Source organism: Myotis lucifugus, unplaced genomic scaffold (assembly GCF_000147115.1).
Source record: "Myotis lucifugus unplaced genomic scaffold, Myoluc2.0 scaffold_242, whole genome shotgun sequence".
Classification (NCBI taxonomy): domain Eukaryota; kingdom Metazoa; phylum Chordata; class Mammalia; order Chiroptera; family Vespertilionidae; genus Myotis; species Myotis lucifugus.
In genome coordinates this window covers 905643-920474 of record NW_005871290.1, presented here as the reverse complement: position 1 = coordinate 920474, position 14832 = coordinate 905643, and the positions used below count along the sequence as shown (strand labels likewise).

Below are 14832 nucleotides of genomic sequence, written 5' to 3'. Positions count from 1 at the left end.
CTATCTATAGATATATAGATATATCTATATCTATATCTATATCTATATATCTATATCTATCTATAGATATATCTATATATCTATCTATATATCTATAGATAGATAGATATAGATTCTCTGGAATCTATCTATATCTATATCTATATATCTATATATCTATATATCTATATATCTATATATCTATATATCTATATCTATATATCTATATATCTATATCTATATCTATATCTATATCTATATCTATATCTATATCTATATATCTATATCTATCTATAGATATATCTATATATATCTATCTATAGATATATATCTATATCTATATCTATATCTATATCTATATCTATATCTATATCTATATATCTATATCTATCTATAGATATATCTATATATCTACCTATAGATATATAGATATAACTATAGATAGATATAGATATATAGATAGATAGATAGATAGATAGATAGATAGATAGATAGATATTATATAAAAAGCCTCTGGTCATCACGCCATCATGCCCTAAGGACTGATCAGCAGGAGGCTGCGAGTGCAGGGTGGGCGGGACTGCGTGTGTGGCAAGGTGTACACAGGTGGGCAGGGACTTGACTCTGGAGGACTTGACCGGAGGCACGGGTGGGTTTCTGAGTCCTACCTCCCATGGCGGCAGCGGTGGTGGTGGTAGTGGCGGCGACTACAGCAGCAGCTGGGGAGTCCCACTGAGCTGCAGGACTCTGGGTCCTGGGTCTTGCATGATTTTGCACCCTGGGCCCCTAGTGTGTGTGTGTATATATATATATAAAGTAATTTAAAGTGAAGAAAACTGATAAATACTACTTCTACCAACTAAACAAAATTAACAACAGTGATGTCATGTTGATAGTATGTACACTAGATATAATGTGATGAGCCCAAAGATCATAATCTTAGTGTAACCATATTTAGACAAATCCCAATTGAGGGACCTTTTACAAAATACTTAGCCAATACTCTTTAAAACTGCCAGTCATGAAAAACAAGGAAAATCTGCCCAGCCAGTGTGACTCAGTGGTCATATCAACCTATGAACCAGGAGGTCACAATTGGATTCCTAATCAGGGCAGAAACCAGGGTAGCAGGCTGTATCCCCAGTAGAGAGAGTGCAGGAGGCAGCCAATCAAGGATTCTCTATCTTCACTGACATTTGTATCTCTCACTCCGTCCCCTTCCTCTCTGAAATTAATAATAATTATGTATATATATATATATATATATATATATATATATATATAAAATTTAAAAATACCAGGAAAATCTGAGAAATTATGAAAACCAGGAGGAGCCCAAAAAGACATAGTGACTAAATGAAATGTGGGATCCTGAAACAGAAAAAGGATGTTAGGAAAAAACAAAAAACAAACAAAAAGTAAACAAACAAACAAAAATACCTCAAAGGAAATGTGAGTAAAGTATGAACTTGAGTTAATAAAAGTTTAACAATATTGGTTCATTATTTTAACATGTGTACCATTTTAATGTAAAATGTTAATAATTGGGGAAAACAATTGTACTGTATGAGAAATTTCTGTACAATATTGCAAGTTTTCTATAAATGTAAAACTTTTATTTTCCTTATTCTAAGAAAAAACATTTATTTCCCCTAAAAATTACTAACATATTAATTTAGTTTTAATTTCTGGTGTGTCAATTATATTATTTATTTATATTTCCATTAAAGAAAGATAGATAGATAGATAGATAGATAGATAGATGATAGAAGAAAAATAGTATTTACTTTATGGATTTCATAGGCAGTTTTTGTACCTATCTAATGAAATGCATTCTTTTTTCAACGTAACTGAATTTATAAATGAAATATGGTAGTATATCAGACTGTTAATATGATACCACTTGTCTATTAAAAAATAAAACAGCATAGATTTGTAATCTTCTACAATGTTATTTTTTCCTCCCCGTTCTATTTTACATATTTTCATTCCAATGCAGTGTAAGTTTAACTATATTCTTATATAGAATATCAGAGTTTAAGTCTACTGTTACATGTTTTGAAAGCTCAACTGCTCTAGTATTTACATAAAGTGAGACTATAAATAAAAGTAGCACACATTGTTGGTACCATATTCAAAAATCATTCCCTTTTTATTCCCCCAATTGATTCAAGGGAGGCTTACTTTAATTTTATAATTCTAATTTATATAGGCTCAAAATCAATCAGTGAGGTTTTAGCCCATTGCTAATTATTGAGTTCAGCATGATTACATTTTTCCCAAGGAACCATACACAAATAATTTGGGGAAACTTTTAGTAAAAATTTATTTACTGATGCAAAAAAATATGTATATGAAGGAATAGTTTCTCTTGTGAATCTGAAACTTGACACTCCTGCAACCATGAGGGAAATAGCAAGTCACTTGAGATGTCTGTTTCCTGATGTGATGAGCTTTTCAATTAATCATTTCTGGAGACAATCTTCCTCTGGATTTGTCAAGAGAGATAAATATTTCCTTATTATTTGAGAAAAGTTCTCAGGGTTTTATGACACTGTATTCACAGGATCCTTAAATACCCATATTTTTACCCAAGTATAAGATATTTTTAGCCAATTTTCTATGGTACCTAACTTGAAAACATTTAGATTTTCCCTCTCAGTAAAGCTAAAACCATTTGTGAACATTATACCTTGGAAGTTGACTTTGAATGAAAGTATAAAATTATTTTCTTTTTTCATTAACAGTAGTCATGTATTTTTTTGGTTCTCTTTTAAGTCAAATACTTGGCAGATTTTTGCCTTTTACCATATAAGTCTATAAGAAAAATGGTCAGGTTATAACTATAAAGAAATATATCATGCATGGGGTAGTTCAAATTGTGTTCATTCAAGCTCAACACTGGCTAATATTCCATTTGTGCCCTCTGGCTTTTACAAATGGATCATTTCATTGGATATATTCCTGGTTGAAAAAAAATAGAACATTTTAAATTCTTTGAAATAAACATTGCTTATTTCTTTAAAATTTACAACAAAAATTACCAATAAGTAACTTCTAAAAATTAGTCTATAGCTAAACTATGAGAAGTCAAAAGTTTTTTTTTTAATAAGAAAGAATGGATAGACGCCCTAATAAAATGTTGTCAAAATTGTTATGAAATACAGGAATAGACCCAAAATTTAAATCTGGGCTGAAAAATTGTTATTTCTACAAACAAATATTTTAAATATCCTATAGCTTATCATACTGATATAATATCTCGGAATCACTTTTCAAGTGTTGAACTGGGAAGATAAAAGTACATACATGCATATATACACACACACACATACACACACACACCCCACATACACACATACACACACCCACATGCCATTTTAATATTAGTTTTACACATATAAAATTATTTTAACAATATTATGGCTATGATAATAGCATATGTGAAGTTTCCATGACTATAAGAAGTTAATATGTGACATATTAACATAAAATGTCACATATTAACATTTTCTCAAATTATAATATCCTATCTTGTTGATATTGTGAATAAAGTTTGAATTAAAGCCCTCAGATATTATTTATAGGTATTAGTAAACTCAAGTTATTTTTATTAACATTTGAGCATCCTTTTAAAGGAAGAACCATAATTTCTGTGGAAGTGGATACATATAATTTAGTTGAAACTGCATTTGTATGTACTAGATGATCTTGAACATTACATGAAGAATAGGCAGAGGAACTGAATAGATATTTTTCCAAAGAAGACATAAATATGGCCTACAACCACCTGAAAAGAGGCTCAGCATCACTAATTATCATGGAAATGCAAGTTAACACCCCAATGTGATATCACCATACCTATCAGATTGACTGTTAGCAAAATGACAACAAATAACAAGTATTTTCAAGGATGTGGAGAAAAAGGAAATTTTGTGCATGTTGGTGGGATTTTAAATTTTGCAGTGACTATGGTAAAAATATGGTAAAAAGTTTTAAGCCTTAAAACTTTTTATGTGCATTTGGTGCCAACTTTTTTCTAGAGCTGTATCAAAAACAACAAACCTGTACTCACATCACTATGTAATTTTGAAAGGAACATTTTGTTATTTTTACAAGGCAGAATTGGGTGTAACAGTTGAAAAAAACTGTTTGTTCCTCAAAAAGTTAAAACTAGAGATTTCATAAAACCCAACAATTCCACTTCTGGATATTTACTTGAAGAAAATGAAAACACTAATTTGAAAAGATATATGCACCCTTATGTTTATTGCAGCCTTACTTACCATAGCCAAGATACTGAAGTAACCTAGATTTTCATCGGCAGATTAATGAATAAAGGAAATATGCTTTATATATGATATGAAATATTACTCAGCCATAAAAACTGAAATCTTGAAATCTGGGACAACATGGATGGACCTAGAGGATATTATGCTAAGTGAAATAAGATAGAGAAGGACAAGTACAGTATTATTTCACTTCTATATGGAATCTAAAAATAAAACAAATGAACAAAAAAGATAAAACATAAAAAAATTCATAGATATAAAGGTCAAACTGATGGTTGCAGAGTGGAAGGGGAGATGGATGGTGAAAAATGTGAAGGGGAATAAAAAGTACAAACTTTAAGTTATAAAATAAATCACTGGGATTTAATGTACAACATAAGGAATACCATAGTAACTTTGTATGGTGACAGATGGTTACTATACTTATTGTGGTGATCACTTCATTATGCATATAATATTGTAAGTTAACTTTAATTTAAAAAGCAAGATGCTGGTCTTTATGGACTTATTTTTATCTTGACCATAAATCTAGGTTCAAATTATTTCTAGCAGAGTGGCCTCAAGTTTTGAGAAATACAATCATAGATGTTATGTTGTAAGCAGAGTTTCATAACCTCTGCACTTAATGTTCAGGTTGCTTGGAATTAAAGGAAGACACCATTGAAAACCTTCTCGCTGCAGCCTGCCTTCTTCAGCTGCCCCAAGTGGTAGAAGTGTGCTGCCATTTCCTCATGAAGCTTTTGCATCCATCCAACTGCTTAGGAATCCGAGCATTTGCAGATGCCCAAGGGTGCATTGAATTAATGAAGGTGGCTCACAGCTACACAATGGTAAGAAAATTTAATATTTTAATAATGGAGACATAGCTGTAGTATCAAAGGCTAAATAATTACTATCATTGCATTGAATGACTTTTTAAATTTTAACATAACTTTTGTACGATTGGCGCCTTTTTATTATGGAATACAATGCAAAACATTACATAATGGACTTTATTATGGCTTTATTTATATTTTATAGGCAATACAGATATAAATATTGTCTATTTTAGATTTTATAAGTTGCTTAAATGAATTTTTTAACTGCTCCTGGCATATCTATCTTTATACACCCACTTTCACAGCTACCCTTTTTTTCCCATTTATTTATTTTCTTATCGAAGGGCTAGCAGTTTCCACCATTAAAACTTTTTTTTTGCATTTTTCTTATAACCTCTCCACTATGGACTGAGATGTATCAAGCAAAAATTTATGTTGAAGTCTTACCTCCACTGTGATGATATTTAGAGATGGGTATTTATAGAGATACTAAAACTTCTTTGAATTGTACACTTTAAGGTGTGATATTTTTTACATTATCTTTATTCTAGAAGAGAATAAGCAATTACAACCATTTTATCCTCATCATTTTTCATACCCTAGGAATAATCATCTTAAAAACACTTTACACAGTCCCTGGCATATAGCAAGCCCTATTAAAAATGCTAGCCATTTTTGCTATTGTTACTATTAACTTTATTAATGATTTGATTATTATTACTGGAACAACCAATTTTAAAGTATAGAACTTTCCCTTTCCAACTCAAGGGAATAATTCATATAAGATAAAACTCATTAAGCTTTATTGTTGCTATTTATTAAAAAGCTCTTATTTTGACATTAAACACTTTTTCAAGCCACTAATAACATCGAGTCATTTAAAAGTCTTCCCATTATTTTTCTTAGATAGAATTTCAATATTATGTTAATGTCCTTCTTTAATCCTTTAAGCAGATTAATAAATTAATGAAAATGTAGAAATACAAGGAAAGATAAGATACATGCTTTGTAATTCTATTGTCAAATTCTTCTTTCAAAATTTTTATGACTGGGTACTGTATTACTATTGAAATTACATGAACCATATGAAATCAATGTAAACAAATATTTCATCAACTGAAATATCAAATTCCAACTGTAGTCATTTAATTACACACATTTTATTATAATTAGGATCTCCTGGTTTAACTAAGCCAGAGAACAATATGCCTTCATATCCAGAGGGATAATGGTCCCTTCTGGTCCAGTTTGAAATTATTAATTTAATAATAAAAATGTTTTTCTTGCAGCTGCTTAGACTGTTCTGCAATTTGTCATACAATAGTAGCAATATTTTTTAGGCACTTAAAAATGAGTGCCTTATAGTAAAATGTATTTAAAACAGAAACTAGAAGAGCTCTAGCTAACATACTCAATTTCTAAAATAACTATGTATTAATTTTTTGAAACTATAAGTGGATTATGTAGTATTATGTCATGTATTTTGAAATTTAAATGATTTCAAATTCTCTTGGAGGCAAAAGCTCTAGTATTCTCTAGATGTGCATGGGTTGCTATTTTAGTGAAGAAAATGTATTGCGCAGTTGTCTTCCTAGACACTGTTTTCTCTCAGTTCCATAAAATTCTGAGATGAATGCTTGTATCTCATATTACAACTTCTCACCACATATTTGCTTCTGATCCTTATTTAACCATGCATATGTCCTCATCCAATCTATTCAAACTGTGCTTTGAGAGCAAACCTATTATGCTATGATATTTTTTTTCTTGTTAACTGTTATAGCAAATCATCCCAATTTTCCTATTACCTCCAGGACTGAATTAACTTCTTTATTTGCTATAATTATTTATTTGTTTATATCAAAAATAAGATTTATTTGTTTCCATTTTTAATTTTCTTGCTAAGATTTTTTAGATATGAACTTGGTCTTCAAAGCCTAGATATTAACTCGCTGTCCATATGTGTTTGCTATTTATTTTATTTGTTAACTTTTCTTTAGAAATTTCACTCATTTATTTGGCTTCAGCTATTGATTTTTGTCTGGATGATTCCAAAATCTATTTAGGGAAGGTGACTCAGCTTGGCAGTGGTTCATGTGCAAAAATACTGGAAAAATTTTATTGAGAGCTCAATATTAGGTAGAAGTGTGAAACTAATTTTAAAGCATTTAAAGTTTGGCTGAGTAAATATAAAGATAGCAACAAAATAATTGAAGGAAATAGCCACCCTTGTTCTCTATTAGTCAGATTTCATTATGAGACCTGTGTTTAATTCTGTACATCACATTTTAAAAGCACTAGAGAATGATAAGCTGAAACAAATGAGAATAACAAGAATAGTAAATATTTTATCATTTTATATGAAGAAAAGTTGGAAAAAACTGTGGGTGCCTGTGGCTGAATACTACTAGGGAATGAAAGGAACTGTCTTCATGTATTTGACAGAACAAACTTGTATCTAAAACGATAGCATTTAAGTATTATTTTGATATTTTATTAATAGCATAATCTGTTCAAAATAAATATATGAAAGAATACAATTAGAGTTTATCTGCTCTGCATGAAGAAGGATGAAAATTTCAGAGTCTACTTTAGTCTTCTGACCTTTCTTTCTCTTCTGGGTTGTCTGCACTGATCACCAGTGCCACTTCCCTCCAAGGTCAGCTCTGCCTTAGAGGAGACTCCTTGAACTGCATTTCCCAGAAATCCTCTCTCCTTATGGTTCTAGGTTAGAATTTGCCAATAAGAGGCATTCATACTAGAAATGGAGAGTGATAGAGAATAGGACACCATTATTCTCCACACACAGTTGCAGGTACGTATGTGGACAGATAGAAAGTTGAAACAAATTCTAAAGGAGTCCTTGAAAGTGACTTCCTTCACTAATGTAGACTGAAAAAGTTGATGGGAGCCTTCCATAGATTCTTAAGGAATACAGGGCCTCTATGGAGTGTTTTTGAGAAGAATTCCCATTAAATTGAAGGTTGAGATTATTAGTAGAAATTTCCTTAACCTTGACTTCCAAAGCGCTATACAATAGCTGAGTAGGTCTCCCAATCTCTATCTACAGTTTTTCTTACAACGTGGAGTAGCTTGTCTTCTTAAGCTAACGTCTTCAACACATACCACAAAATAACAGTTCAAACTCCATATTTTGATATGCATGGTGCTCTGCACCTAGATTCTAAACTGCTACATGGACGTATTTCCTAAAATAAAAATTAAAAAATGGAATTGGTTTTACCCCTCTTAAATATGTGCTGTGGATCCCTTTCGCTTGTACTTTACTTATGATATTTGTCTGGAATCTCTGGCATCTAATTCTAAGTGACCCTTCAGTTTCCAAATTAAGTTAATCCATGACTAAAAAATATCTTGAATCTTTTCATGGAATTCTTTTTCTTATCATAGTATTCCTCTTCTTAGGATTATGTGATGTTATCCTAAGCTCCCTTAAACAATTAGTTATCTATTTTATGTCTTTGTGACTGATATTCATAATTATACTGCAAACTCCTCTGTGACAAAGAGCAAGGTTTTCCAATGAAATTGGTTTTGGCCCAGCATTGCATTTAATACCTTGTAATATATTAATTAAATCGCACAGTTCTTTGGCTACTTTTTCAGGATTGTGATTCTTCGCATTTTCGAATTCAGTCAACAAGATTACACATGGTTTTCCTCTAACTTTCTTTCCAATCTTATTTCCTACCATTATTTTCCTGTTCACACAGTTCCAGTCACACTGAACTTCTTACTGTTTTTACTACATCAAGCATACTATTACCTGATGACCTTTGTGCTTTTTACTTCTCTCTGCCAGAAACACACTTATACCAAATATTTATATCCTTTTCCCTCTGCCTCGTTCATATTTCTGCTCAAATGTCACTTCCACAGAAATCTCTCTGAATATTGTATATAAAGTGGCACTGTCTTCAAAACTCTCTATTTATTGCTTTATACACTTTAGAGTGCTAACTACATCATGTCTTAATTATGCGTATACATATATAATAGTTGTTGTTGTTTACTTCCACCGTTAATCTGGTAGCTCCTTGGTCTCATTGTTTTAAACTTCAACAGGGAGACAGAAGTAACTCTAACTTCTTCGTTGTGTTGGATGATAACAGTTACCTCTACTGGTACTGGCCGTGGTTCTCCATAGTAAACATACTTATTTAATTTAATCCTTTCAAAACTCTTGTAAGTTTTGTGTTATATGCATTATTTAAAATAATTAAATAAGGTTTAGGGGTGTTAAATAATTTACTCAAAAACAACAGACAGAGCATCGTAGAATAAATAGCCTACTATTTATTGTCTTACTTCAAATTTTATGCTTTATCTTATACACTAGTAAACATACCCAATATCAAGTCAGATTTCTGACATCCAGAACACTTCAAAATATGGATTTTTTGAGAGAAATTGCATGCAATTATAAACCTAAAACATAGATGATACCAAAGAACTCCATATTTTGTTCCTTAGTTGTTGTTTTTAATTTCTCTGTTTTTTTACTCTCACTTTCTGACTAGTGCTACCAGCATAGCATAAAACATTTCATAAAGTGTACGCTGGAGGCAGAAGCAGTGGCAACAGGACTAATTAGATGCCACCATGTTCAATCAGTAGCCTTAAAAGGTTGAAGTCACAGAACTGGAGCATAAAAGCTTCCTGATAGATTGTAAGAGTAGCTGCCTTTTCAAAGTCTGTTACACTAAAAAATCCTACACATGCATCATCCGTGTGTCCTTCACAGCCATTAGAGCAATGCCACAGAAAAAGAACAAACTTGATTGATGTGGTTTCTGGTCATGATTTTGAAATACCTAACATCCCTCATGGTTTCCAGCTAGCAGCATACTTTTTTATCTTTAACAATAACCCTTCACATTCACCATAAATTAGAGTTTGCTTTGGGACGATAAATATAATTTAGCTTTAAATTTATTTGCTTTTCTAAGGCATTAAAATAAAGTTTACATCATCCATATATTTCTTTTTTCTTCAGGACTATGATATAATGCATTAGTATTAAAATGTGTTTTGAATGTTGTCTTTTTTACATACATTACATTGTATTACTCCTTTTCACTATCATATATATGAGTAATAACTTTTAGTTAATATATAAATACTAAGTTGAAAATTAGAAAAATTTGGCTTTCAGAATTTTTTAATAAATTTATTAGAAATGAAGTTATCAAGATGGGTACAAAGAGTAGCTTGGAGGACAACTGCCATTCATGCTTAATGTTCACAAATAGGAAGAAGCATGTGGAAGCCTAGCTAGAGAGTACTTTCCTCTTATTCCTGTTTTTATTTTTCTTTACTTGCTTTGTCCATAAATTAGACTCACAACTCTTTACAGGTAGGTTTTATTTGTGTTCCAACTCAGTCATTGGTAAAATTCCAGTGTACTCCCTAAGACTGAAAGTTGATTTGAGTAAAGGAGCTTTAAAAACTTACTTTTAATTATGTTTAGTGTCATGCACAAACAAGATATGCAGATTACACTGGAAAAATTGATAGAAATGTATAATAAGTAGTAATGTTAAAACAAACTAGAGGCTCGGTGCATGATATTTGTGCACAGAGGAGGGGTACCCTCAGCCCATTCTGCACCCTCTTCAATCTGGGACCCCTCAGACATCCCTTTCACAATCCAGTACCACTGGCTCCTAACTGCTCACCTGCCTGCCTACCTGATCGCCCCTAACTGGGCCTCCTGCCAGCCTGATCACCCCTAACCACCTCTGCCTGCCGACCTGATCGCTCCTAACTGCCCCCCCACCAGCCTGGTCACCCCCAACTGCTCAACCCTGCCAACCTGGTTGCCCCTAACTGCCCCCCCTGCTAGCCTGGTTGCCCCCAACTACCCCCCCCCCCCAGGCTGGGCTGGTCACCGGATGCAGCCTGCTGTTCAGTCGTTTGGTAATCCCTCACTAACCCCCCTGCTGGCCTGGTCTCCCCATGCAGCCTGCTATTCAGTCGTTTGGTCATCTTTCACTAACCCCCCTGCTGGCCTTGTCGTCCCACTCAGCCTGTTCGGTCATCCATTCAGGTGTTTCAGATGTGACAGCCCTGACTCTTTATATTATAGATAGTTATCCACTCATAGCAATTGTAATTTGAGTATAGAGAGCTTTTAATAAGGTTCTATAACATAACTACAATTAAATATGCATTTATAACAGTTTCAAAGACTAATTAAGCATAATCATAGATTATCCAATGAAAATTATCAGCTTTTTGAAGGTTCATTTTAGACACAGTCCATTTTTTTTCTATTCAGATGCTCTTCAAATATGTTACCTAAAAACCTAAAATGTTTTTTATTATCCAAACTAAGACCATTCTATTTTAAGAACTACATCCTGCTTTGTTGTTGACAATGAAGGTGATAATAATATTGACTACTTGAAAAGCATTCCATTCATTTTAAGTATTCTTTCATTTGCATATTATAATTTTATTTCTTTTACTCATCAATTTCTAAAACACAAATTTGTATAATATCACAACACATGTAAAGTTTATTATTAAAGTGTATTGGGTTTTGTTATTGTTGTTGTCCAGCAGATTTAAATTTTTCTAGGGGGGCTATATGTCTTGAGTTGATGATATGGCAATAATATAATAAAGGTTCATGAAGCAACTCAAATGTTAAAAACTATTCCATGAACACACATCTAAATGACTTGCATTGTAAGTTGTCTGTTAGTGTTTAATGATTCAAATCATTTAATCAATAGAGTGCCTTTCTGTGCTAAGCAATATTCCTACATGATTAGAATAGTTCAAAAAGGGCTTCCAATGTGATATCAGAATGAAGAAAAGCCAGAAACTTTTTGCCCTTTTCAGTTTGCAAAGCCCAGTTCAGAAAATACAATTAATAATTTACTTTTGTTCAAATGAGAAAAAATTCTGATTTTTTATGCATACGAAAGTCTCACTTTATTAAAATAATTTGCACATCATGAACTAATGTTATAAAACATTTATATTTTCTGATGAGGTGATGAATCACATAGGACTAATTTCTTTCTATGCTTCCATTTTAGATTTTTCTTTTAATGTCATTTCTCTATTAAAGATACACTTGTGCTTAAGGATATTTACAATAATTTTTTAAAGAGGAAGATAGATATAGTTCACAAGAAACATGATAAATCAATCTTTGCCTGAAGGGAAACCCAGTCTGCCTTTTGTAAAGAGAGCAGAGTAGAGATGGAGCAGATCATTTTCTTAAAAGAATACTTTCAGAAATTTATTCTACAACCAGATAAATTCAAGGGAAAATAATGTTTAATAGTGTATCAGATTTACCCCCTAGACCCCAAGTTACTGTAAATATATTAAAATAATGCGTGGAGCTAGATTACCTATTCCATGAGGTTTCCCTGCATCTGACAAGTTCACTGCTCTGTTTTTAGATCTTAGTATAGCACCTTTATCATTTTAGACACATGTTAAATGTTTGGGAAAAAAAGAATAGCTGAATAAATACATCCATATATTGGGTGAGGGCATGTGCTGGGGGTGGGGGTGGCCAGGGAGAGGTCAATGGGGGAAAAAGGAGACATATGTAATACTATTTGTAATACTTTAAACAATAAAGAATTTAAAATAATAATAATTTGTAATGTATTATTATAAATTTTATAAACTTAAATGAAACATTATAAATAAAATATATTTTATTGATTTTTTACAGAGAGGAAGGGAGAGGGATAGAGAGTTAGAAACATCAATGAGAGAGAAACACCAATCAGCTGCCTCTTGCACATCCCCTACTGGGGATGTGCCCACAACCAAGGTACATGCTCTTGACCAGAATTCAACCTGGGACCTTTCAGTCCGCAGGCCGACGCTCTATCCACTGAGCCAAACCAGTTAGGGCAAAACATTATAAATATTAATAATTTCAAGTGAAACACATATTCCATCTATTATGTTTGTATATACTTATTTTTCAGTGGATCTATTTCATATTCAATGTTTATATTTAATAGTTTTTAGTACTTCAAAAGAAAATTATTCTTATTTAAATTTAAATTTCATTGAAGGCAACCATTCTATCAAGGGATAATTAGAAAACCTGGTGGGCCAACATAAATGGCACATGCTAACACAATAATTCATACCAAACCACATGTATCCTATTTTTTTTCTTTTAATCTTTATTGTTGAAAGTATTACATAGGTCCTCCTTTTCCCCCCATTAACCTCTTCCAGCCTGCTCCCATTCTCCTCCACACCACAGGTCTTCACAACCCCATTGTCTGTGTCCATATATGCATACAAATTCATTGGTTGATCTCTTCCCACCCACCCTCCCCTGCTTTCCCTCTGAGGTTCAATGGTCTGCTCATGCTTCTATGACTCTGGGTCTATTCTTGATCATCAGTTTATTTGATTCATTAAATTCCACATATGAGTGAGGTCATGTGATACTTATCTTTCTCTGACTCATTTATTTCATCTAGCATAATACTCTCCAGGTCCATTCGTGCCATTGCAAATGGTAAGAGTTTTTTTTGTTGTTGTTGTTCTTTTGTTTTGTTTTGTTTTTTATTGCTGCGTAGTATTCCATTGTGTAAGTGTGCTGTAGATTTTTATCCATTCATCTGCTGATGGGCACTTAGGCTGTTTCCAAGTCTTAGCTATTTTAAATCGTGCTGCTATGCACATAGGGGTACATATATTCTTTCTAATGAGTGGTTCAGGTTTCTTAGGATATATTTTTAGAAGTGAGATGACTGGGTCAAATGTGAGTTTCATTTTTTAATTTCTTGAGGAAACTCCACTCTGTTTTCCACAATGGCTGCACCAGTTTGCATTCCCATGTTCATAGATTGGTAGAATCAACATCATTAAAATGTCCATACTACCGAAGGCAATCTACAGATTCAATGCAATATCTATTAAAATACCAAAGGCATATTTCACAGACCTAGAACAAAACTCCAAAAATTTATATGAAAGCAAAAAAAGAACCTGAATAGCTGCAGCAATCTTGAGAAGGAAGAACAAAGTTGGAGGAATCACAATACCAGATACCAAGTTATACTACAAAGCCACTGTACACAAAACAGCCTGATACTGGCACAAGAACAAGCATATAGATCAGTGGAACAGAACGGAGAACCCAGAAATTGACCCAAGCCCTATGCTCAACTAATATTTGACAAAGCAGGCAAGACCATACATTGGAGCAGAGACAGTCTCTGCAATAAATGGTGTTGGGAAAATTGGACAGGTATATGCAAAATATGAAACTGGACCACCAACTTATACCATACTCAAGAATAGACTCAAAATGGATAAAATATTTAAATGTAAGACTTGAAACCATAAAAGTTCTAGAAGAAACCATAGGCACCAAAATCTCAGACATCTCTCATAGGACAATGGAAATTAAACAAATGGAACTACATGAAAATAAAAAGTTTCTGCACGGCAAAATAAATCATCACCAAAATAACAAAAGACCCCATTACATGGGAGGCCATATTTGCCATTGATATATCTGATAAGGGTTTAATCTCTAAATTATATAGTGAACTCATACAACTTGATAAAAGAAAGACAAACAATCCAATTAAAAAATGGCCAAAAAACCTAAATAGACACTTCTCCGAAGTGGACATACAGAAAGCCAAGAGACATATAAAACCATGCTCAAAGTCACTAATAACCCCCCAGAGATGCAAATTAAAACGACAATGAGATAT

The 14832-nt window shown here is 32.6% G+C and overlaps 1 protein-coding gene across 1 annotated transcript in view; it reads left to right on the top strand.

Moving 5' to 3' along the window:
* Nucleotides 1-14832, top strand: part of KLHL1 (kelch like family member 1) — a 357641-nt gene that overhangs the window by 160455 nt on the left and 182354 nt on the right. Inside the window, exon 4 of the mRNA XM_006098589.3 lies at nucleotides 4905-5101. Coding sequence (XP_006098651.1) covers nucleotides 4905-5101 — 197 coding nt within the window. The remainder of the gene's footprint in view (nucleotides 1-4904; nucleotides 5102-14832) is intronic.